This window comes from Podarcis pityusensis, assembly GCF_964106645.2.
Source record: "Podarcis pityusensis genome assembly, chromosome: 2".
NCBI lineage: Eukaryota > Metazoa > Chordata > Lepidosauria > Squamata > Lacertidae > Podarcis > Podarcis pityusensis.
Window position 1 is genome coordinate 30,043,965 of NC_138029.1, and position 26,146 is coordinate 30,070,110.

Sequence of the window (26,146 nt, forward strand, 5' to 3'; positions counted from 1 at the left end):
ATTCTTGCAAAGTGTTGTGGCCTCTCCCAGGTTATTACAGCCAATGAATCACAGGCAGAGCTCCAGTAGAGCACTAGGGTCTGTTGGCGCATTGCCCAGAACATGTGCATTTGATGGGAGGCTACGCTCAGTGTTCTGCTTCCCGGCTTTGCATTTCCCTTGATGAAATATTTGGCTGCTATTGGCATCTTACCCCCTGGCAGGTAGGCAAGTTTCTACTCCCTTGCAGGGGGGGGGGGGCTGCTCAGTGCAGATGCTCCTAGTTAGCGCCCGAGGCTGGCACCATTCTGCCTCCTCTCCCTCTTTTCCCTTGAAGGATGTGTCAGAAGCCCTCTCCCCTCTCTACCTGCCTTGCCTCTGGCTTAGAAGCAGTGTGGTTTTCCAGAAGCTGATTCTCCCCGTTACAACCAAAAGCTGCTCTCCTTTGCTAATCCTTTAAGCAAGCAAGTGAAATTCTTACTCAGGAAATGTGGAGGGGGGAAAAAGGATGTGTGTTATATTGCTTCATCCGGATTTAAAGTTATAAAGGCGGGGGCTCTTGTGGGGAGGGAGCAAGATATCTGCCTTCAAAGAGGGGAGAGTGGGGTAGATATTGCCAGCGACTGAAAACTGTGGTGTTGCAAATACAGAAACAGCTGCCAGTGTTGTATTATTGATCTGAGCATGGCAGTTCTGAAGTCACTACGTTGGAGGACAGCAGAGAGGATTTAAGCAGAAAATAGGGAAGCCCTGAAAAAGGAAACTGTCTACCTTTGGTTAATGCCATGCATGACTCTGCCAGAGATACCTTATACCTGAGGCATGAGCAGGGATGCCTGGAGAAAGGAGATCACCTTTTCATGACTGAAGGCCTGGTCAGGGCCAGCACAATACAGTTTTCCTGCCTAAGGTGAAGGTCAAGCTGCCCCTGCAGTTCAACATACAGAAGCAGATTGGCCTGGCAGCTGGTGCACCTGAGGGCAGCAGCCTGGTTAAGTGGGGCAGCTTAAAGCTACACATAGCTCTGCCTTCCAAGCCCTCCCTACTGCTCCCAGGTGGCCACTTCACTCTGCCTAAAAGGAAGGTGGACTAGGTGATGACACACCTGGCTTTGGTGCAGGTAAGAAAGTGGGACTAAACTAGGGGTTCTTGATGGGAATGTCTTTTTCCCCAAGCCTCAAAATGGCAGCCCCCATCCAACCCCGCTTTACTACTCCAGCTTTTCCCGAGAAAGCCCTGCCCGCTGGAGCTGGAGGGGAATCTGTCAGGAAGCCGCTTTTATAAGGCAGGAGCCCCGTTACTCTCCAGGGAGCGGCGAGCCTCAGCGTTTGCACCGCAGAGCCGGCAGAACCCGCCCTGCGTGGGCTTCCGCAGCTGGCCTCGGCGGGATTACTCCAGAGTAACAGCAGCCGCACCCACCAAGGCCGTCTTATCCGAGGCGTGTGGGCGGCAAAGGAGCTTTCCTCGCCCCGCCTGACCCCGGGCGCTCTGCAAAGGGGCTAAGGGCCTCCGCGGCGCAAACGGGAGCCCCGCCACCACCGCGCCAGGTGACTCGGCCTCCGATGTGCAGCCCGAGGAAGGGGAAGGAAGAGGACACGGGGTGGCAGCACACGCAGCCACGCCACGCCGTTTTTTTGCCTCCCCCGCTTGGAAAGACAAAAGCCAGTCCGAGGCCGCCAGCCTTGGAACGTTTAGCCGCAGCCGAAACTGGGAGTCGCACTGGCATAATAATCCCCAAGCAAAGAAGCGCCTGTTCTTGAGGGGCGGGGTGTGCGTCCTGCGTGGGCGGGTCGGCGGGGCAGAATTGGGGCAGGGAAGAAGGCGGTGCCACCGGATTCGACGTCATCTCCTGGGGCCTGACTTGCCCAACCTCCGCAGGCCAAATGAATGGATGGAACTTTTCTCTCTGAGCGAGGCCCGCTAAAGAACCGAAGCAGAGGGGGAGAGGAAGGGCATGGCGCTTTGGGTTTCGAAAAACGCCAAAGGCCAACCAAAATGTCACAAATTAGTAAGCAGAGGTGGTCGTTTTTGTTTTTTAAGTCTACCATAACTACTTCTTTTTTTAAAAAAACACACCAGGATAGAATATTAAAGCAATCCCCCAAGCGAAGGAGCGCCTGCTTGTGTGTCCAGAAATGGAAATAAGTCCCAGCGAAGGAAGAATGGATACAAAAACTTATGGATTATGCAGAAATGGCAAAACTTACCAGAAAAATAAAAAATCACGATAGCAATCTTTTTATAAAAGAATGGAAATGGTTTACTGCATATTTACAAATATAAACAGATAAGAACATTGGCAGGATTATTGTAATAACTGCAGTGTTATAAAAAAAGGTAAAGGACCCCTGACAGTTAAGTCTAGTCGCAAATGACTCTGGGGTTGTGGCGCTCATCTCGCTTTACTGGCCGAGAGAGCCGGTGTTTGTCCGCAGTTTTTCCAGGTCATGTGGCCAGCATGACTAAGCCGCTTGAATAAATGAGCAAATTAAGTTAATTTGGAAATGCAGAAAGTATTAAAAATAAATTTAAGGAACTGCAGAGAGAGGAGGAAGGAAGTCAAGTTTCGAAATGTTAAAATGATTGTAAAATTATTGAAATGTATAAAACTGAAAAATCATATATAAATTAATGAGAATAAGAGTATTAAAGCAAAGCTGCCTGGAGGGGAACCTGGCTTGTTACTGAATGTGTGCTTTGGTCAGAAGTTCATTTTTGCTTCATACTCTTCGAAAAGGAGCAAGGAATGGCTTGCAGGGGTTGCCGTGAAGAGGGCCTGCCCCTTCCTTCCTGAACACTACAACAAAGGAATGGAAACCAGAAAACCCTTACTGGTCAACACTTTTTGAGACTACAGAGTTGAGGCCAATGATAGTCTTGCTCGAAGTAGACCCACTGAAATTAAAGCGCTTGATGAACTTCATTACTGTAATTTCAGCGGGTCTGCTCTTGAGTAAAACTTGGTTACAATCCATTTGTGTACATTATCCAGTCAGGGCTGGATTTAGGTTTGATGAGGCCCTAAGCTACTGAAGGTAATGGGGCCCTTTATATGTCCAGCTGTCCTTTGTCAACAACAAATTGTTGCTGCTTTTTGTGTTGAATATGTGCTATATGGTAATTTTAGGACCTAACAGGTATCTAAAGCCATTTGCACATAACAAATAGGAGCCTACACAACACAAAACACTGTTGTTGTATGTAGGTTTTATTTTATTTGTTTTTTATCTTATGTTTTGGAAATGTACATCCAGTTTTTTCCCCTTTAAATTTTTTTGGGGGCCCCCAAGAGAGTGGGGCCCTAAACTATAGCTTGTTTAGCTTATACATAAATCCGGCACTGTATCCAGTGCCCCTCCCCATCTTTCCCTAAAGTCTCCTCCTTTTCCTTTCCATTTGTGATTATTCCTCAGGAGCACCAAGGGTTCTTCTGGACTCTGGTGTTTATTATTATTTTTATCAACCACAACCAATGTTCTAAAAACCTTCTTGCTGCAGTTTCTCCTAGTCTAATACCCACATGCAGGCCTTTCAAGCTTGCTGTGCGAACCTTGCCCTCCTCTCCACCACCACTGAATTCGATAAGAGCAGCTCTGGAGGGGTAACTTTTGTCCGGGACACAACACCAGCGCGCATAGGCCCCTCCTCAGGCCTCCAGCCAGCGCTGGCGCGGCCAAGAGCTCCGGGAGGGAGGAAGAGAAGGGGACATGAGGCTGAGATCGCCTCGCTCGCTTCATTCTCAGCTCCCAAAGCCCCAGAGGCGCCGCGGTGCGGGAAGGTATCCGGTGCCCTGGCAAAGGAGCAGACGATTCAGTCATTCAAGCACTCAGTCGGTGCCACTAGAAAGGGGAGGAAATGAGCCGCTTCCGCTGTCTGCTCCGGAGGCGCATCCCTTGGGCGGATGCTTCTTGCGGGAAAGCATGGACTGCTTTACTGGAAGCGAATCTCCTGGCTGGGAAGAGGAGCGGCAGCAGAAGGGCCCTGAGCAAAGTATCCGGGTGTGTTTCTTTTCTTTTCTTTTCTTTTTCTTTCCCCGCAGGCCGCATCATCATGCTCCTGCTTGGCTGGATGGCTGCTGCGACCCAGAGCCCGTGAAATGGTCCTGCTCGGATCGGAAAAGGGGGGCAAAGAAGGAGAAATGAGAGCCAGCTTCCCGCGAGAGGCCGAGGGGAAGGCGGGCGCTGCTTCCTTGAGCAAGCGCGGCTTTGGGAACAAATCCTGCAGCAGCTGCCCGGTTTTGCTTCCCAAAACAGGGAACTTAATTGAAGCAAAAGCAGCGACCACACGAATTCGCCAAAGGCAGCGGAGTTGGATTGAAAGCAGAGCTTCCTTTGTGTCAGGGCGCCTGTCGTGGGTCTCTGAGCATGAGCAAAATTTTCTCGCCACTGAGTGATCACAGAGAGGCTTTACGCTCCAGAGCAGCGAGCAGCACGAGGAGGAAAGGATTTTAGGCCAGGGGCGATGCTTGACGCACTGGCACCTCCTTTAGGATTTAACTACTGACGAGTTGAGAAGCTGGGAGATTCAGGAGTAGCAAGGGCTACTCCTGAAAAAGAGCTCTCACTCCCTCTTTCCAGGTATGGATGGACTCATTCAGACGTGTCACGACAGCTTCCTCTTTTCAGACGCCTGCCATAGTGACACACATGAAGAGCTGTGACACACCACAGGCTTCTGGAAGGCATGCAAGAGTTTTGCGTGTGCGTCATTGGTGCACAGATTCCCAGGGCTGGATTGCGCCTGAAAATCGTCAAGTGGCTAGACGACTCCTATCCTAAAGTAGCCTCTTCCAGCGTTAAAACATAAGCACACAACCTCCAATCATCAAGGGAAGGGAGGGGGGACTTGTGGTCCTCCAGACCTTGCCGGATTACACAACACCCATACTTCCTGACCACTGGCTATGCTGACTGGGAGTACCTGAGTTGGCCTTCAGCACCACCTGGGGGCCCACAGGTTAATCCCCGCCGCCGCCAAATACAACCTTATCCTGATTATAACATAGTCGTCCCTTTCTTACAGCCCCTATGACTCCTTCGAAAACACAAGTACACCAGCTAGTGACTATTGCAAACAAGGGTGCCAACATGAATAAAATATGGGGGGGGGGGAGGTACACCTTGCTCCGCATAATTGATCACATGATGCGGTGCACACACCATTTGAATGGCAATGCCCATCAACTTGGGGAGGGGGCAGTCCCCTCAATTATTTTTGGCGGGGTGTGTGTCCCAAAGAGCCCTCATCCCCTAGGAGTTGGCTCCTACGATTGCACACATACTACATAGGGGTTATACACACGCACCCCACTACCACCGCCCGGCGTTCTCTAAGCCTGTAGCCTTAAGTTTTGCTCCAGCGCGAGCTACCGCAGACATGACCTTGCGCACCCCTTCCTGCACTTCAGCACCCTGAAGGCACACGCCGCGCTTCTTCTCAGCCTCGCTGCCAGCCGGGCCGAGGAGCGCTGCCTCTCTCTCTGCGCCGCACACGTGCAAGCGAGCCTTACGCAGCGGCCACAGCGAAGGCTCTTCTTTCCCTGTGCTCCCTGGGCGCCCCCGCCCACCGCGGGCTCTCCCAGTCCACCGTTCCATTCGCGACGCGAAGCGGAGGCGGCAGAGGCAATTCCCAGGCCCCCTCGGTCAATTCCACCGGGACCCCTCGGCTTCCACTTTCGGCTGCCCGGAACAGGGGAACAGGGCGCTCGCAAGGCAATTAAACAGGGATTCCACCCCATTGTGACGTCAGCGGGCTCGTAGCCCCTCCCGCGCGCTATAAAAGCAGCCCGCGTACCGCAGTCGGCTCAGCAGTTCGGCGGACAGTTCCATGGTGCTGAAAGTAACTCCAGCGTTTCGGGGCGCCGCGTCTGTTGGGAACTTTGCCCCGGCCATGTTCGCAGGGGTGCGGTGCAGCCTCGTGTTGGCCTCGTTCTTCTTTTTGAGAGGATGCGCCCAGAATTTCGGGCAGACCCGGTTTATCTGCACCTCGGTGCCGTTGGATACGGACATGTGCACGTCTTCTATGCAGAGCGGCGGCAGCACGGAAGACCTGAAGACCACCGTGCTACAGCTCCGGGAAACGGTGCTTCAGCAAAAGGAGACCATCATGAACCAAAAGGAAACCATCAGGGAACTAACCACGAAGCTGGGCAGGTGTGAGAGCCAGAGCTCGCTGGACACGGTTCCCAGTGAATCCAAAACGGGCGGGGGCTCCAGCAGGAAGCAGACCGGCTCTTCGAAAAACACCATGGGGGATCTGTCCCGGACTCCGGCTGCCGAGACCTTGACCCAACTTGGGCAAACTTTGCAGTCGCTTAAAACAAGACTAGAAACCTTGGAGGTACAACTTTCTCCTTTCTGTTTTTCCTTAGAACTAGAAAAGGAGACACGTCATACGTGGCTTTGGGATGGCCGGCCCCTGCCGTCTTCGGTGTTGATTTAATGCTGCACCCTTTGCCCTGTTCCCGAGGTAAAATGTCTGCAGCAAAATGTGAAGTATTCTCTGCCACTTCCCCACCCCCCACCCCGCTCCACTCTCATACAGTAGGGTTCTGTGGCAATTTGGGCGCTTCCCTTTGAGAAATCGGTGCTCCTTTGCTTGGAAAGCTGCCCGTGAGTTTAGCTGCCAGGGTACCAAACATCAGGATGAGCCTGTGGTAAATAATGCTGTGGTGTTAATTTGGTTTGCAACAATCCACTTACTCTCTTTGCTTCTCCCCCACTCCGTGCAGCAATTCAGTAGGATGAATTCTTCCAGCCAGACCAATTCCCTGAAGGAGATACTCCAGAATAACATCGATGACTTAGAGAAGCAAGTCCTGTCCCGAATTAACAGCCTGGAAGAAGGCAAGTACAACCCCAAGAACGAAACTGAAGAAAGAGGAAAAATAGAAAGCACTTTAACTTCCCTTCACCAAAGGATCAGTGACCTAGAGAAAGGTAAAAAGAAGCTGAGAAAAGCTTAGATTTAAATGATCAGCATTTTGTTCCATTACACATTTGGAGGCAGCCTGAGAAAAACAGCTCACCTTCGCCCCCCCCCCACCTTACAAAGCAGTTCTCTCCCCCCCCCCCCATCTGTTTAAAAGAGATGAAGAAATGATTACTTTTCATTTAAATTATGAGCAAATGCAACTCTGATCCTCCCTGGAATTCATGGACAAAAGTGAGTGTGTCTCTGTGATTCTGTGTTTATGTGTAATGGGGAAGGACAGTAAATAGGTAATATCTCGTTCTTCCAAAGTGATATTGGTAAAGTAGGAAAGAACTACCTAATCTGTGTTAGCAAAGTATCTTTGACTCGGCACACCTATGTAGAAAAAATGCACCTTCAACTTGCTAATATAATTCATTCGTCTATATGCATTGGGGTCTACCCTCCAAGTGACCTAGGACAAGCTGTTTAACATTTTCTCCCTCCTCTAAGCAATTTGTGCATCTTAAACTTCAACAGAACCAGTAGTTGTGTCCAGACAAATACTCTGCTCCTTTCCTTTTTTTGTGTTCATTAGCGCTTTTTAGCTTTGTGGTAAAAAATAAATAAGGGGGGGGTGGGAGAGGAAAGGAGAGAAAAGACCCTATTCCCCAAGCGCTGTCCATGTGACTAGGATTAGAGTGCCGAAATGTGCTGGAGGGATTTAAACAGTGCCATCTTAAGGCTCATTATATAATGAAGAGAGAGAGACAGACAGATAGACAGACAGACAGACAGACAATTCTATGCAAAATTCCACTGAAGGAGGCTCAAGACCTTCCTGTACATTTTAGAATTACATCTATGCTATTATTCAAATAGGAGCACCCTATTTCATGTGCAGTCCTATTGCACAGCACAATCCTATACATGTCTACTCAGAAGTAAGCCCCACTGAGTTCAATGGAACTTACTCCCAGGTAAGTGCATATGATTGCAGGCTCAGTACCCTTCAAGACCTCTGACAAATACCCTCTCTATCTTCCCTCAGGCCAGAAAGACAATCGGCCAACAGATAAGTTTCAGCTGACTTTCCCCTTGAGAACCAACTATATGTATGCCAAGGTGAAGAAAAGCCTGCCAGAGATGTACGCCTTTACTATTTGCATGTGGATAAAATCGAATGCCTCCCCAGGTGTGGGCACACCCTTCTCTTATGCAGTACCTGGGCAAGCCAATGAGCTAGTGCTTATTGAGTGGGGCAATAATCCCATGGAGATCCTTATCAATGATAAGGTAAGTGACCAGTGTTCTAATCCTTTAATTGCCATGGCATGATCTGAAGGGTAAGGAGGGGAGAAATGTATTAATTATTAAAACAAGTGGCAACAAAACCAGCATTTAACATAATGGCTAAATAATGAAAACTCTGCACCCTTTTTGCAAACACCTTGTAGCATCTTTTGCACATGGTGAGTATGTATTTGCAAACCACTGGTGCTGGTTGATACTGCAGCCAGCAGTATTGGAATTCAGCAGCTTTGCTTTCAAAGTGAAAACAAAGGAAGTGAGTTAAAGCCCCCCCAGGCTCCAACCCCCTTTTCTGGAGCAACTTAAATAAAGACACCCAGGGATATCTGGAAAAAAAAGGAAAAGAATTGGAGGAGCTTATATTTAGCTTGCCCTCCAGAGAAATAAGTGATTTTTTAGAAGCCCCAGTTCCCCAATCCCTTCTCCAAAATTTAAGGTCATTATATAGCACTGTGTATGTTACCAGGCAGACATTCAATATTTTTATTCTTGTGGCCCAAAATGAAATACAAATGCCATTAAAGAACAACCTTTATATATGCACAGTATTATTATTATTATTAGTTTAAAACCCTAGCTTGTGTGACAGCACCTTCACATTTTGACACGTGTGATCGTTCCTTTTGTGTTACATTTTTCAATGGGCATACCATCCCAAGATATATTCCAGCACAAAGAGATATCTTTCTTGAGGTTTTCGGGGGGAAAGAAAATGAAGAACCCAACAAAAATGCCCTAGTGTTTTCCAAAAGATAAAATAATAGCAATGTCATTTTAGAATCCTACTAATTCAAGTTAGGGTCAGAAAACCTGATCCTGTGTCCTTGAAGTTAAAATAAACATTGTCATTATCTCCACTTACTGGAGTTTTAAGAATCTAGAATGTTTGCCACCCCATCAAATCTTCATCTCTCTATCAGTGTGAACCAGAAGGTTCTGTGGTTCATGTGAAAATCGAATGTATTACATAACAGGGCAGGTTTGGGAAGACCACCAGCTTGGTGAAGTCTCTAGTACTGTACAGTTCATACTTTTGCTGTTATAGGGCATGCCTGACTGCAGCAATCTCCCTCTTCTCTCACCAGGTAGCAAAGCTTCCTTTTGTCATTAACGATGGGAAATGGCACCATATCTGCATCACTTGGACAACCCGGGATGGTGTCTGGGAAGCTTATCAAGATGGCACACAACGAGGCAATGGGGAAAACCTGGCCCCTTATCATCCTATCAAGCCACAAGGGGTCCTTGTTTTGGGACAGGAACAGGTAAGGTAGCATGGTGGCAGTGGAGGAGGAAGGGGTGGCTACTGGAATTTATCCATGGTCTGTACAAGGTTTGCAGCAATTTGATTAGAAAGACGGGTAGAGAAGGTGCTTAAGCATTATAGTTAAAACCTGCAGATTGTGCTGCTCTGGATTAGTAGACCTAGATATTCCTTGGAACACAGGAAGCAGCCAGAGTCAGACCATTGGGTCCATCTGGCTCTTGATTTTCAGCACTGGCTGGAAACTGCTCTGCAGGGTTTTGAGCAGGGATCTCTCCCAGCCATACCAGGAAATGCTGGGGACTGCAGCTTCACATGCTACATAGTAGATTCCGCCTTGTATTCCAGATGCCTGTTCAGCAGGTCTCATCATGCATATGCCGGGGTCTCCAGTGCCAATGTACCATGATTATGTCAACCTGCCATACTGGTGTTCCATACCTTCTGAACCTACAGCATAAGGTTTACTGCAGCGATAGTTTCATAGGTTGCCTGTCAGAGTCAGCATTTAGTACATTTGTTAGATGAATGCAAAGTGGTTCCGCCACGGGCAGTACAGGAAATTTGCCTCTTAAAAACAACAACTGTGGCAAAATTTGATGAAGTTTTTTAGGCATCAGATAAGAACAGAAGGAGATTAAAGAGAGGGAGGGAGGAGACCAAATGGTATGGGGGTGGTGGTGAGAGAGTTCTAAAATGAGTAGGAGACACAGAAAATCACCAATCTGTTCCCTTTAGTCATGCACATTAAAGAACAATTGAACCATGGGTAGCCAACATGGTGTCCCCACACATATTGCTGGATTTCAGTGCCTATAATCCCTGACCATTGGTCGTGCTGGCTGGAGCTGATGGGAATTGGAGTTTAGCAACATTTGGAGTGCACCACATTAGCTACCCCGTGAACTACACACGTTTGCATACACAACCACTCATAATTGTTTGCATACACAACCACTAGATTGACGTTCCCATGGAACAAGTGGGATCTTCAGGGCACATAATAATTTTGACAGTGGTAGAGACAACAGTGCTGCCTAACATCTACACCTGCACATGGATACACACACACACACACACACACACACACACACAAATTATAATTCAAATTTTACAGGGTGATATGCAAGTCCTGGAAAGGGTCCTGTCCTCGTTGCTTCTATGTCTAAAGCTAACCAACTATTTCACACTGAATTACACTCCACAGGGCATCTAAATTTCCTTCCTGCATTTCTCATAAAAACAAGCAGTTATTTTCCCCATCACTTATCGCACAAGTGACATAGATCAACTCTGCCTGCCAGTTACACAACATGCTCACTCAGATACATTGTCATAGTCAGAAAGCGAAAGTCATGGTATCCAATTATTCTGGTGCAGGCTTTCAGTTTTTAAAAAATATTTTCACATCCAAAAAAGTCTCAACATGGAGGATCATAGCAAATCACCACGGCCCATTTCTTTAAACGCCACTTGTCTTCTTCCTCTCTCAAAACAACATGTGAGGCCTTCGTTTACATGTGCATACAAATTTACATTAAAAAATAAATAAATCTGTACTGCCATTCAAAATTCTCAGAGTGCCTTACACCACAGAATGAAAGGAGAATAGAAACACTGCAAAATTTAACACTACTAATTAGAGACAGAGTTATCCAGTACTGTAAAGGTAAAACTAGAAGGTCTTTTCCTAGCACCTAGAAGATAGCAGAGCAGGCTGCAGGCAAGTCTCCTCAGGGAACAACTTCCATCTCCATCCTTCTCCCTTCCAGGCATACTGGCACTGCTGGAACCAGGGGCCTAAGTTTCTATTTTTGGAAGTTCCATCCATGGAAGATGCACTTAAAAGGTTGCACGTCGCATCCTCCTTATTGAACTTCTCTGTTGCAGTTTATTCCTGCTGACCTTTGCATGCTGCCACGAAAGCTTTCTGGCTCATTTCAAGTGTTTACTCTGTCAAGACTGTAGGATTCCCAGTGTTGACTTACCTCTTGGGTCTTCTTTTTTTTAATATAAAATTTTACAATGTGCATGCCATCCTAATATATATTCCAGCACAAAGAGTTATCCTTCTTGGGGTTTTCAGGGAAAAAGAAAATGAAGAACCCAACAAAAATGCCCTGGAGTTTTCCAAAATGTAAAATAATAGAGATGCCATTTTAGAATCCTACTAATTCAAGTTAGGGTCAGAAAACTAACTTTTAGATAAGGATATATATTGTGTATTTCCAGGGTGAGATGTTTTCAAAACTTTTATCTTCAATTTCTCTCTTCAAGGACACACTTGGAGGTGGATTTGATGCCACCCAGGCATTTGTGGGAGAACTAGCCCACTTCAACATCTGGGATCGGAAGCTCACCCCAGGGGAGATCTACAACCTGGCCACGTGCAGCACCAAAGCCCTGTCTGGTAGTGTCATAGCCTGGTCCGAGACCAACATTGATATTTATGGTGGAGCCACCAAATGGACATTTGAAGCCTGCCGTCAGATCAACTAAAAAATGCTGCTCTTCCCCACCCTTCCCATTCCAAATCCATTTACCCTTGGTTAACAGACATTCTCCTCACCCAGGAATGAATTATGGACAAATCTATTTCCTTTCTCTCTTCTGTCTTTCTTTTAAAAATTATCTTCTTTATTTGTTCTAAAGAATCAATCATTATTTTTTTTTAATCTAGGAGACTTGGAGTTTTTCAGTCAACTCTAAGGCAACCTGGGACTTTGCAACCTTACAATTTTGAAGAGAGGGTTCATTGTCCCCCACCCCACCCTCTCTCACTCTTTTGTCCCTTTCTCCTTTGGATCGAGACTTTATTATCTTTTTTCCATTTTGCTTTATGAAGTCTCGTCATGAATGGTCTGATTTTTCTGGCTTGCCAACTTTGTTTCAATGCCTGAGTGCCTTTGGGCTGGTGCGACTCTTTCAGCACATTTGTCTTCATTTGCATATACTTTTTAAAGGATATCTCTATATTCCTACTCTACTCTATGTCTTTTAAGCAGCCAGTCACCTGTGGGCAGATATTTATTTTTTATTACGAATTATTCTCTGAGTGATAGGAGGATAAACGCTTTTTGAGAGACGCATGATGGTGGCTTGACTAGGAGATTTGAGGGGTGGTGGTGGGGGGTAGGACTGTTCTCTGAAATTCTTCAGGTCTCTCATTGCTCCCCCACCAATTGTGTAAACCTCTGGCTATGGCCGGAGCAAACAGAGCCATCTTTGCCCCCCAAGGGTACATGTGAGACTCAGGAGCATTGCCAGCTCAAGGATCCTAGACGACTTGTCCAGATCCTTGGTCTTTTGTAGGAGCAGCTGGCTCCTACCTATTTTAATGGAGCTGCAGAGCAGCTCCCTTCCCTTGTCTGCCTTCATTTTGCTGTACAGCCTAAAGGATCTGCCTCTGTTAGCCATCACAAAGCCTATGCGTAGTCCAGAAAACCTTCCTTCCACAGGCATTGATTACTGCTTCTCCCAAATCTCTGTGACCCAAAGATGGCAGAAAATCACCCGGTCCATCCCCTTACCTCTCCCTTCCTGGTTCCACAGCAGGCTCCTACTTGCCTTCCCCTCCAAAGGTAATGCACCCTGGGCCTTTCCCAAGAATACTTGGCTTGAAGATGGGACTATTTTCTTATGACTTTATGAGGCATTCCCAAACCCTTACCAATGCTCCTTTACTCTCACTAAGAGCCATAAACCTGAAGGGCTGGGGTAGGGGGGAGTTTTAGTGGTAGTCGGATGCAAAGCATGTGGTTGCAGTCCGATTTCCATGGCCATACTGCTGAGCTGAGATTTTTGCCTTTTAAATACAAATTGGGTTCACTGCAGGTGGCAGGATGTATAGCGCAAGGAGCCTTGCCTGCCCTGTGCTTATTGGACCCAATGAGATTTGAGGTATACTTCACTTTCATAAAGGTTCATAGCTCTTCCTTTGTGAAAGGAATAAGGAACTGCTTGAGAGAGGTTTTAAGCAAATGTGTCAAGAAACTGAATAAAGGGCAAATCCTGGTTTTGCTCCAAAGCCCCAGGGAATTAAGAAGAGGCTGTGACCTCTCCATGCATCTGTTTTGCCCAATAACCAGAAACAGAGCCTGCACTATGTTTTTTTTTTTTAAAAAAAGAACAGCACAAGGGATACCTAACAGACTGTATGTCGAGCCTTCAGATAAACCTCTGCAAAAAGGCAAAATGTGCGTTTCTTATCGTGCTATAGATGGAGCTGTTTGCATCCTGAAGGGCACCAACTATTTTAGGAGGCTGGGAAGGTGTAGCGGTTGGCCTTTCTTGCAAGGATTGTGTTTTGGTTAGATAAGAGTGCCTATTTTACCACCTTTAATGACAATGGGTTGCATAGTGCTCTTTATAGATTCCGTCCTAGTTTATGGTACCCTTAGATTTCCTGCAGGCTTATAGGGAAGGCAAGGGGTGTACTGTCGTTTCTTGCATGTTTTCAGTAGGTGCCTCAATCGTGTTTTACCTGGTCTAATGCTTGCCTGCTTGCATGGGCTAATGCAGAGCTGTGGGGGGTTTGCTGAGTGATAGTTCATGCTTTAAAAACAATTCAAAAACTAAAGTCATCCAAGCACGATAGTATAGGTCAGGCATGGCTGGAAAAAGGTGGCTAATGATACAGCATTCTTCCCCATGATAAACAGCACTACACGTTTTTGTATTAAAAAAGAGAAGAAGAGCCACCAGTTAAAATATTGGTAACTTTAAAAGAAATCAATCCATGGGAACTGCTCCACTCAGCTTTGTCTTTTCCTATAAGTCCTGGAGAAGCCAGAGCTCTTAATCCAGTAGTTGTGCTGTCCTTAAAAAGCAGCTATAAGAGCTGTTCTTTAAGCATTTATGCGGTGCAACGTACACTGTGCTGCTGAATCAGTCCTGTTGATGTTTACCAACCTGGATGTACTTGGAGCTGTCCCTTCAGCACCACCATGGGTGGGTATTTTCAATGCCAGACTCCCTGGGAGCTGTCCGTTCAGCACCAAGGCTTCTCTAGCGAGCACAGAATAAATAGCTGATCCAGCCAAACTCAAGCCTACTGCTTAATACGATTGATGTCCCCTCTTGCACTGAATAATACATGCCTCTCTCAGGTAATGCCCTTTTATAAAAACATACATACAAGTAAAGAGCACTGCACAGGCAGTGCATGTGTTTGCCTAAAGACTATCTGACAGTTCCCAAAGGCCTCCTTCTAAAGGAGGTGTTTTCACTGGCCATTTACACAGGTGTAGTTCCACTGACGAATATAAGATCACACCAGTTTAGGTAATCAGCGAAGCATTCTCCGGCAAGTGTTCCTAAACATGGGTAACTTAAAGTCCTATTCACTTCCCTAGGACTTAACTTACAATCAGTGTATAGAAATCACAGCTCAAATGTGATATTAGTTGAATCAGCATTTTCTCTCCCTTGAAGGGTTAGCTACTCTTTGAAATGTCAAGCCTTTCTGCTTTTGTAAAACAAAATACACACAAATTATTTCTCTTGTTGTAAAAGGAGTTTACTACCAAGAAAGGTATTTTTATTAGAAAAGAATATATGTAGAAAAACAGGTATTCCCTGAAAAAAATACTTTTGAGCTACAGATGAAGGATAAAAGGATGATAAAGCTTATTTTGAGATAAATAATATTTTATATGGTTTCTTTTTTTAAGAAAAAGAATTTCTGGTTTGTACTAATAGTCTGCAGCCATCACCCCTTTAAATGACCTCGCCCTCTCTCATCCTGGTCAAGGAGTTTTTCTTGGCTGTGAGTGAAAAGGGTGAAGGATAGAATTTGTGAGGCTCACTGAGCCATTTTGACCAACCCTAAAGCTGTGGCAAATGAATATGCAGCATGGATGGGCATGTAATAAGCAGTTCAAGGTCGATGTTGCACTATTGAAAGGTTGCTGCTCATCAGATATTGAAGTGGGTCATGTGACCACCCTATGAAATCACAATGCTAAAGCACTAGGAGAGGGGGTTGGAAATCTATCTAAACATAATCACCACAAACCCAGCCTAGTTATCTTACTTTTAAATCTTGGCTCAGGGCAGCATATTTTAAGCAGTGCTCTTTAAAAGCAAAACCAACCAATCCCAACAAAATTCTACCTTGTAAGATCGATCTGCTAACGACCCTTATTGGAAACCTTCTTGTAACTAATAATGAATGTTAAGTGTAAACTGATGAAGGGGGAAAAACATGTCAAGGTAAATAAATCCAGTCCAAATTGCGCAGGATTTGCCAAAATAAAAAAAATAAAAAGGGTGATAGTGATAAAATTGTATATACTGTACAGCGTGAAAGAGGATAAATGTTTCTTGAGTTGTCATTCTGTTAACCAAAGCTGTATATTTTTCCTATTTCTTGCTATCAGTCTTTACTGGGTTTTGAATGAGTTGATGTTATATCTTACATCCACAGTCCACATCAGCAATTCTTAAAATGCACTGTTTCTACTGGTTCTTCATGCTGTTTTTTTCCCTTTCCTTTTTTCATTTTATTGCTTAAACTACATGAATTGTTGAATTTATTTTTACACAATAAAGAGTGATGAAAGACAACACGGCTGCAGTCATTTCCCCCACCAAACCTTCCTCTCCCAGAAAGGACCCCAGTACAGCCAGGAACTCCCAAAGTCAGCTCCACTTGGGAAGAAGCATGTCTTGTGCTGCTGAGTCGGCAGCAGCAGAGATCTCATACCTGCAGCACAGATTGTGGCCTGCTGCCATGGTTCTGCAAAGCCAGTCCTGAAAACAACTGCATATGCTCTCTAGCCAAGTGAACCAGCTGACCATTGCCTGTGGTAATCTCCCTTTTCCTGCCAGTTCTTCTGTCTAAACAATTAGGGTTGCCAGCTTTTGCTGCTTTGGGATGCCCAGTTTTGCTTTCATCTCTATCCAGCTGATCTCCTGCACATACCTCTTACTTGTTTTTTTTCTGGCCCAACCCTATATTGGGATAAGAGGACTGAGCAACATATCTTCTCATCTCCTGTCTCAATGACTTGAACCCTTTACAGGGCTGTAAACAAATTGGTTGATCCCTTGGCGCTTGTCTCGTGCAGCCTGCCCCTGTTCTTGACCTCTTTCGCTGGCACTGGTATTTCAAGAGACCAGAGGGACAAAGCAAGAGGGGTGAACTAGCATTTCAGTGATGATATTGCATATCTCCCTCTCAGCAGCAGAGACTAGGAGATGCAAGTGAGGGAACACCAAAGAAGTGGGTGGGATCTCCAAGTGTGATTTAGGACAGCTATGGTCATGCTACACAGACAAGCCCTAGTCCTATTATGTCCCTGAGAGCCCCAGAGACTCCACATCAACTTCCACTTTGGCAGAGCCAGTTAATGACATCTCTGAAAAGTCACCTCCCGTCTCTCTCTTTCATCCCTGCCTTCTGGTTGTCAGGGAAACAGCATCTTGAAACCTGGCTCTCCTTCATTATGTGCATGTGACCCTAACGTAAAGCCTCTACTCTCTAAGAGAGCTTGATGTCAGAGTTTGCCCTATTTCTTTTTTAAATGGTTCTATGCACATTGCTCACTAAGGAGGAGGGATTTTGGTGGAGTGAGAGGAAGGGAGAAGGCCTCTTATTCTTAGGAAGCAAAGCAGTGTATATTTCTTTCCTGAGGAATAATTCCAAACAAATCTGCAAATGCTTGGAGCACATGCAGCCAGAATTTCAGCAACAGGTGCAAATTTAATTTATTTACAATATTTGTATGCTGTCCAACAACAAATGTTCTCTGAGCGGTTGACAGTCAGCTTAAAACCAGCAAAAGGAAAACGCCAAGCACAACATAAAAGCAAATTAAATAAAGCTACCAGCACTAAAACATTAATACAACGCAGCATAACAAAACACACACAAAGATTAAAACACCCGGGCAAATAAAAAGGTCTTCACCTGGAACCAAAAATTAAAACCTGGATGCCAGCAAGCCTACCTGTGGAGGGCAGTGGCTATGAGGATTAAATGGCAGGGATAGCCAATGTGGTACCCTCCAGGTGTTGAATTACAACTCCCACCAGCTCCAGGAAGCATGACCAATAGTAAGGTATGATGGGAGCTGTCCAACATCTGGAGAGTACATCCCTGGTTGAATGAAATAGCCAATGTTGTCAGCTTCCTCCCTTTGGTGAGAGGAAGGACAATAGGGAATGTACTCAGTCCTACTCAACTCCAATTATTACATCCGCTAATAGAGGTTGCACAAGTCATTCACCCAATAATAATGGGCCAACAGAGGGAAACTGAGGATTCAGCAAAGGGATGGAAGACCTCGCCAGAAAACAACTTTGAGGAAGTGGATTCCTGTGACTACTGCCCAGTATGTAGCTGTCTTGAGCAGATCTCTGTAACAGAAGAACGTTTGCTTTATTAGTAAAAAGGAGCAACTTTTCTTCCTTGGCACCACCTTTGCATGTTTCTGCTGCTCAAGAACCAGAAGGATTGAAGACCATAGAGAATGGAACAGAGGAGTTTGCAGTGTTCACCATTTCCAGGATATAGTGGTTTGGGTACATTTTTCGTTTCACCTTGGGGCTTGCAATGCCGACTGTGAGTGGCACACTCAGTGGATGCTGGGTGTGTTTGTCAACTCCATTAATCACACAGTTGTTTCACACGAGAAGCTGGGCAGCCAGGTGAGCAGTGCTGGCCTGCAACAGGGAACTGGCATGTAATTAAGAGTAAACGATCAGCCAGGCCACCTGATATTTTGAACACAACCTTCTCTTGACATGCTTTCCTGAATGCATACTGTGATGGGACGATGAGCTGCTTGTGTGTAAAATCCTAGTCCCTCAGAGTTTGGTCAAGTTTGCAAACCTCTGTCTGTAACGGAGCCCCTTAAACATGGCTCCGTCAGTCGCTGGCAGATTCCGACAGTGGTTGCTTTCGGAATCGCTTCCAACATAAAAGCTCCTTAACGGAAACACGTCTTCTGGACTCTCTGCGTGACAGTTTCCGGCGAGGAGTGGGTGTCCCTACAGGAGGTCCTGAAACCTCCCCACTGTTTTCGCTGGAAGTGTCTCTGAGCCATCCCTCCAGCTCCCTTTCCCTCAGCTCAGCTCCTCTCCCCCTACTGGTTCCCTCTTCAGCTGCTGAGTCTCTCCCAACCTGTGTGAGCCCTTTCACTTCCCTTCCTTCCGATGGCAGTTCCCTGACATCCACCTCCCCTCCAGGGCCCCCTTCATCCCCTCTCGCCCCCTCCTCTACGGGCGGTGAGGAGGCAAAACCCCGGAATGAACTTCCTTCATCTTCCGATGTCCCGAACACTTCTCTCCACCTGTTGCGGTTCCTGGTCTCGAAGTACTCCTCCTCCTCAGAGTCCATCTCCCCTTCCCCTTCCGATTCCGAGAATCCTTCCAACTCCTCCTCCTCATCGGTGGTCCCAAAGTATTCCCTCCGGAACCTCTCCACAGGCTGAGGTTTCCTTGGGAACCTTTGATGGAACGTTTCTATCAATACCTCGTCATTGATATCTTCTGCCATTACCCAAGTGTTTTCTGACTCCGGTTCTCCTTCAGGGATATACAGTGCCCCTTTGTAATACAAAGCTCCATTTCTTTCCTCGAAACCCCCTGGTTCCTCTCCCTCACCCCTAAGACCTCTGAGCTTATTCTGGGCGTATTCATCATTCTCTGTTTCCTCTACCAGTTCTCTTTGTCCCACCAATGCCGCCCCACACACCCAGCGGTCCTCTGGAATGACATGTCTCTCTTCGGGTGCTCCCTCCCCCTCCAAATATTCAGGTTTGCGTGAGAGAGCGTCCGCCCTAATGTTCTCTGGGCCTGGCACGTAACAAATCTCAAAGTTAAATTTGGAGAACTCCTGGGCCCATCTCACTTGCCGTTGGTTGAGCACTCGTGCCGTCCTCCAATACTCTAGGTTCTTGTGGTCAGTGCACACTTGCACCTTATGTTGTGCGCCAATTAGCAGGTGCCTCCATCTCCGGAACGCCTCATGAATGGCTAGTAGTTCTCGGTCATACACCGTGTAGTTCCTCTCGGATTTGTTCAGCTTTCGCGAAAAAAAGGCACACGGTCTCCACTCTGACTCCTCCTTCCCTGGCTGCAGAAGCACCGCCCCAATAGCTCTGTCTGATGCGTCAGTTTCCACTCTCATCGGTTTTTGTAAATCCACATGCAGGAGTTGTTGTTCCGAGGCGAAGGCCCTTTTTAGTTCCTCAAATGCTCGCTCCGCCTCCTCAGTCCAAACGAACTTCTTCTTACTGCTGAGACAGTCCGTAATGGGCGCCGTCAGGTGGGCAAAGTTTCGGATGAACTTACGATAGAAGTTCCCAAATCCTAGGAACCTCTGCACATCCTTCCTTGTTTTGGGTGTTTTCCATTCCAGCACCGCCTGGACCTTGCCGGGATCCATGGCCAATCCCTTGTCTGACAGGCGATACCCCAGGAATTCCACCTCCTTGGTATGAAACTGACACTTCTCCAGTTTCACCCACAGCTGGTTGGCTTGCAGCCTGCTCAACACTTCTCTTACATACTCCCGTACATCTTCCCTCACCTTAGGCCACCAAAATTCCCTGGTGACCAACCACATGGTTTTGTGTTGTCCAAAATGCCCCGCCGTGGGGCTGTCGTGCAACTGCTTGAGTACCCTCCCCCTTAAGTCTCCTTCAGTAAAAATCTTTCCCTTCCTGACCCTTGTCAAAATGTCGTCAATCCTGGGCATAGGGAAAGCCACTGGTTCTGACACTGCATTTAAGGCCCTGAAGTCACACACAAGCCTCGGCTTGTTCGTGTTTTTTTTATCCACAAAAAACACTGGGCTGCCCCCCACCGCCCTGGACTCTCTGATGAACCCTCTCTTCAGGTTCTTGTCAATGAACTCTCTTAGCTCCTGCATCTCTCTGTCTGACATGGCGTACAGCTTGCCTACAGGGAGCTGTGCCCCAGGGAGTAAATTGATTTGACAGTCAAAGGGTCTATGCGGGGGTAGTTGGTCAGCTTCCCTTTCGCTGAAGACGTCGCGGAGATCTGCGTATTGTCGTGGTACCTTCACGTTCTCCGTTACTTCAGTCCCTGCTAGGGTGGCTTGGGCCCCTGCCAAACCCTTTCCCTCTTTGCAGTGTTCTAAGCAATGTGCTGAACCAAAAGAAACCACTCTCTGATGCCAGCCCACCAGCGGATCATGTAACGCTAGCCAGCTCATCCCCAATATAATGGGAGCTCCTCCCAAGGTGGCCACATTAAACGCTATCAGTTCGGTGTGCCTTGCCACCTTCATTATCATTGGGACGGTCTGCAAGCTGACTTCTCCTCCCAACAGCTCCCTGCCATCGATCGTGGTCACCTGCAGGGGGTTGCTTAAAGGGATCGTCTGTATCTGGTGTTCAGCTGCAAACTCTTTGCTCATGAAATTGCAGGAGCTGCCTGAGTCCAACAGCGCCTTTATCTTTAGAGGGTGTCCGTTTGGCAGCTCTAGCGCCACTTCTATCACTAGGGCGGGTTTAGGAGGTTCTGGCGTGGGCACTTTCACTGCTCTTTGGCCTGGCTGCTGTGCCCCGACGGTGGCAGCCAGGCGTTGGCTTTTACTTGCTTCGGTATTTCTTCCTCTCTTCCCTCCACAGCTCCTACCATCCCTTGCCATTCCTTCCTCTGGGGGCAGACTCTGGCAAAGTGACCTGGCTGTTGGCAGAGATAGCATTTCCGGGCGCCTTTTCCCTCCTTCTTTCCCCCCTCACTGGGCTTTGACACTGCGCGCGCGCGCGCTGTTCCGATTTCCATCGGCTCTGCCGGCGGGAAAGTTGGCTCTGGAATGTCTGGAATGCGGAACTCCTTCCAACGTTCCCCCTTCCCTTCCCGCCTCTCCAATGCTCTCGCCTCCTGGCGCGCTCCTATGGTCAGCGCTGATTTGGTCAGCTGGTCCATAGACTCCGCCCTGGGCGCCCGGGAAAGTTCGTCTTTCACAGCCGAAGAAAGCCCTTCTTCAAAGAGCATTTGAATGGGTTCCGCCGATAGATCCCACCCCAATTTATGGATCAACATGGTGAACTCAGTCCAGTACTCACGGACAGATCGGCTCCCCTGTTTGCAAGCCATTAACTGTCTGCGGACCACTCCCTGTTCAATATCGCTGGAAAACATCAGATCCATGGCGCGAAAGAACTTCATCGTGTCCTTTAGGACGTCACTATTCGCTGCCATCAGGGGTCTAACCCAGTCTCTCGCCCCCTTTTCAAGATGCCCAATCACGAAAGCCACTCGTGATTCCTCGTCAGGGAATTCATCAAACTGCAGATTGAGGGCATATTGCATCTCTGTCCGAAAGCCATGATAGTCTTTGGGCTCCCCCCCAAACTTCTGCACCAATCCTGGTACCTTTCTGACGAGCTGGGTGTCTTTCCCCTTTTTGTCTGCATCCTGAGCCCTCCTCTCCTCAAGCCTCGCCGTCTGCAGCGCTAGCTGGACCTCCAACACCCGGTACCTTTCTTCCAGGCTTGGACCCGCTCCAGCTCCTGCTTCTCCGGTTCCGGCTGGGTTGCTCATGATGCCTTCTCCTGCACAAGCTGCTCACGAAGACTGTCGGAATGCTGTGATGGGACGATGAGCTGCTTGTGTGTAAAATCCTAGTCCCTCAGAGTTTGGTCAAGTTTGCAAACCTCTGTCTGTAACGGAGCCCCTTAAACATGGCTCCGTCAGTCGCTGGCAGATTCCGACAGTGGTTGCTTTCGGAATCGCTTCCAACATAAAAGCTCCTTAACGGAAACACGTCTTCTGGACTCTCTGCGTGACAGTTTCCGGCGAGGAGTGGGTGTCCCTACAGGAGGTCCTGAAACCTCCCCACTGTTTTCGCTGGAAGTGTCTCTGAGCCATCCCTCCAGCTCCCTTTCCCTCAGCTCAGCTCCTCTCCCCCTACTGGTTCCCTCTTCAGCTGCTGAGTCTCTCCCAACCTGTGTGAGCCCTTTCACTTCCCTTCCTTCCGATGGCAGTTCCCTGACACATACATATATTGAAGATGTGGCAAGATTTTAGTTTTACAGGGGAGCTTGTGCCTCTGGGTAAAAACACAAGTGTGATTCCATTGAGATGGTCAATGATCTGATATGGTTTTTTCAGTATCAGTGATGCCTTACATTTCTTGAGAGTGCAAAAGAATGAAAGGGTTGGTGTGTCACTTTAATGATTCCAATTGCCTTCTTTTGGACCATACCTTACAACTGAGATAGAAGACTCAAACATGTTGTCATAGTGATTCATGGGATACTAGGACCTATGGGACCAAAAGCAGATGGCAATCGTGAGAAGGAGAAATGAATGTGAGCAACCCCTCTGCTTTTTCTAGGTATTTACAGACATGCTTAAAGGTAACGCAGACACAAAACAATTTACAGACAAATATAATATCCACATCTCAATGGCTCCCTCTAAGCTGTGCTCTAAATTGAGCACAATTCAAAGTGTTGGTGCTGACTTTTAAAACCCTAAACAGCCTTGGCCCCTTATACCTGAAGCTGCCTCTCTACCATCATTGTTCAGCCTGGACACTGAGGTCCAGCTCCGAGGGTCCCTCACTGTGAAAAGTTACAGGGAACTAGGCAGAAGACCTTCTCAGTAGTGGCACCCTCCCTGAGGAACGCCCTCCCATCAGATGTCAAGGAGATAGATGACTATATAACTTTCAGAAGACACCTGTAGGCAGCCCTGTATAGGGAAGTATTTAATGTTTGATGTTTTATTATGTTTCTGTGTGTGTTGGAAACTGTCTGGGCTGGCTGGGGTGAATAAATAATTATTAATAATTTATAAATAAATAATTTATAAATAATAAAATTATCATTAATAATAATAGTCAACTCAAGTGGTAAGTGCTGATAGGACTGGAGCCGCTGAGGGACAACAGAGAGGTATCAGCATGCTTAGGGAAACCCCAAGGTTTGCAGTAGTACATTTACAGAACAAAACTCACAAGGGGGCAACTTCCTGCCCCCAGCCCGGTCCAAAAGGGGACTGGGCATGCTAAGTAGGCAAGTAGGAATGTACCAGAAAACCTGCAGGAAGGCATGGTTGACTGGAAATATGAGCAGGCACCCTCCTGCTAGGATGTGACGGTGTACTGCAACATTTTGCTGCAGGTTCACGTGGTAATCCTTCAGAAAAACACAGCTCAGTACTAAACATGTTTACTGAGAAGTAATCCCTGGCGTTTCAGTGGGGCTTACTCCAAGGTAAGGGTGCACAGACTTGCAGCTGAACCACTGTTGCTGCTTCTCTCACACAAACTGAAATATACTCAGAGTCGCAAAGTGATTTCATGCTCTTTATTCAGCTCATAGTGGTGAGGAGGAATGAATAATGTCCCCTCACAGTATCTGCTTTATATACATTATTTACACAATGGGCTGCACATGATTGGCTAATTCTGGAATTCTACTGTAAGCCAATCAGGTTGTGGATTCACTTCTATCTGGAGCAGGATTGGGTGGTTCCTGCCAGCCAATCATACTGCTGCATTGTTCTAGGACCAATCAGACTGCTGCATTCTGAATCCTATTGTTCTAGGACCAATCAGACTGCTGCCTTTTGGATCCTATTGTTCTAGGACCAATCAGACTGCTACAGTTTGGATCCTATTCAACTCAGTACATAACACCCCTCCCCTCTAAGTTCCAGTCCTGCCCGGGAGGTCGCATTCATAGTCCTCAAGGTATGCCGGCGGCCTACGTGTGCGTTGTGGCCTGGGGTGTTCCCTGGTCCGGGCTCCGGGTTCTGGCTCGTGTTCCAAGGATGCTGGCTGTGATGCGGCTGTTTGGTCTGGTGCAACCGGCTCGCTCAGTCGTGGTTCTGGTTCCGGTGTCCTTTCGGCCTCACGGGTCCTCTCTGTATTTACTGATTCTGCCTCTCCTGCTGGCCCCTCCTGCTCTATGGGCCTCACTGCCCCGCTGTTCCCTTGGGACTCCTCTGACCTGTCCTCCTCCTGGTTTTCTCCCGGGAATCGTCGCCGTATCTGGTCGCAGTGGCGGCGCCAGCATTGCCCCCCATCCGTTAGCACCTCGTACGACACGGGGCCAGTGACCCTGGTGATTGTGGCGGGTACCCATGCTGGGCCTGCCCCAAAATTCTTTGCGTACACTGGGTCCTGGGCCTCGAAGGTCCGGGGGTTCCTGCCTTCCCCCACCACTACCTCATCCTGAGCTCTATCGGGGTGAAGGCGGTCCAATCTGATTGCAAGGCGCCGACCCATTAGTAGTTCAGCGGGGCTCCGGCCAGTCGTTGAGCTGGGGGTGCTGTGCTGTGCTAGAAGGAATGTGGCAAGGCGGTACTCCCAGTCCCCTTGCGTCATGCGGCGAAGGGTGTCCTTGGTGGTCCGCACCATGCGTTCTGCTTGGCCATTGGTGGCAGGGTGGAACGGCGCCGAACGGATGTGGCGGATGGCGTTCTGCGCTGTGAAGGTTTGGAATTCTCCTGACGTAAATGCAGTCCCGTTGTCTGAGACGAGAGTGTCAGGGAGCCCGTGGGTTGCAAACAGCCTGCGTAGTACCCGGATGGCTGCGGACGTGGAAGTGGACGGTACCAGTGCGACTTCCAGCCATTTGGTGTAGGAGTCCACCACTATGAAGAATGTTTTCCCCTGAAAGGGGCCAGCGAAATCCACATGCAGGCGTGACCATGGTGCTCGGGCGGACTCCCAGGACTGGACTGGGGCCTTTGGGGGATCTGGGCGGGATTCTTGGCAGGCCTGGCAGTGTTTGACCCAGGCCTCTATCTCTCCATCGATCCCCGGCCACCACACATAACTCCTGGCAAGGGCCTTCATTCTTACTACCCCTGGATGTGTCTCATGTAGGGCTGTGAGGACCCTTTTGCAGAGGGGCTGGGGAACAACGACTCTGCTTCCCCATAACAGGCACCCCTTGTGGGCCGACAGTTCATGTTTGCGGGTTGTGTAGCCGGCGAATTCTGGCCCGGGGCTGCTGCTGGGCCATCCCCTCCACACCCAGTCCAGGACCCGGGAGATGACCCTATCTTTCTTGGAATGGTGTGCAACTTCTTGTGCCTGAATGGGGCGGTCGGGAAGCAGCTCCAGGCTCATAACCTCTTGTGCAGGTGCTGGGTCAGGGCCTGTTTCCGGTAGTGGTAGCCTGCTGAGGGCGTCCGCATGGCCCATCGCCTTCCCAGGTCGGTGAATCAGTGCATACTGGTAGCTGGCAAGGAAAATTGACCACCTGAGGACGCGAGGAGACAGCACTTGGGGGGTCTGCTTTTCGGGGGCAAACAAGCCAAGCAACGGCTTGTGGTCAGTCACCACGGTGAAGGGCCGCCCGTACAAGAAATCATGGAATTTTTTTACTCCCTTTACGATTGCCAGACCCTCCTTGTCGATTTGCGAGTAGTTCCGCTCGGTTGTGTTGAGTGTCTGGGAAAAGTACGCCACCGGTACCTCTCTTCCATCCGGGAGTTGGTGCCCCAGGACAGCTCCAATGCCATAGGGTGAGGCATCGCATGCTAGCACCACCGGCAGCCTCTCGTCGAAGTGTGCCAAGACCGAGTTTGAGACAAGCAAGTCCTTGACTGCCTGGAATGCGGCCTCCTGGCGCTGGCCCCACACCCAAGGGGCCCGCTTGTCCAGGAGTCTGTGTAGGGGCTCCGCTACCGCCGCCTTGTGGGGAAGGAAGGAATGGTAAAAGTTCAATAGTCCCAAGAAGG

The 26,146-nt window shown here is 48.1% G+C and overlaps 1 protein-coding gene and 1 long non-coding RNA gene across 2 annotated transcripts in view; one reads left to right on the plus strand and one right to left on the minus strand.

Annotated features, from left to right (window-relative positions):
- The first annotated feature begins 5,767 nt into the window (after nucleotides 1-5,767).
- Nucleotides 5,768-16,033, plus strand: NPTX1 (neuronal pentraxin 1). The gene is made up of 5 exons (XM_080993951.1): nucleotides 5,768-6,318; nucleotides 6,710-6,917; nucleotides 7,943-8,187; nucleotides 9,288-9,467; nucleotides 11,744-16,033. The coding sequence occupies exons 1-5, from the start codon at nucleotides 5,806-5,808 to the stop codon at nucleotides 11,963-11,965; spliced, it is 1,368 nt and encodes a 455-aa protein (XP_080850077.1). The 5' UTR covers nucleotides 5,768-5,805; the 3' UTR covers nucleotides 11,966-16,033.
- Nucleotides 16,034-17,159: 1,126 nt separating this feature from the next.
- The window catches only part of LOC308470743, a 30,371-nt gene continuing 21,384 nt past the window's right edge, over nucleotides 17,160-26,146 (minus strand). The window contains exon 2 of the long non-coding RNA XR_013982621.1: nucleotides 17,160-17,827. This is a non-coding gene — a long non-coding RNA (uncharacterized lncRNA). The remainder of the gene's footprint in view (nucleotides 17,828-26,146) is intronic.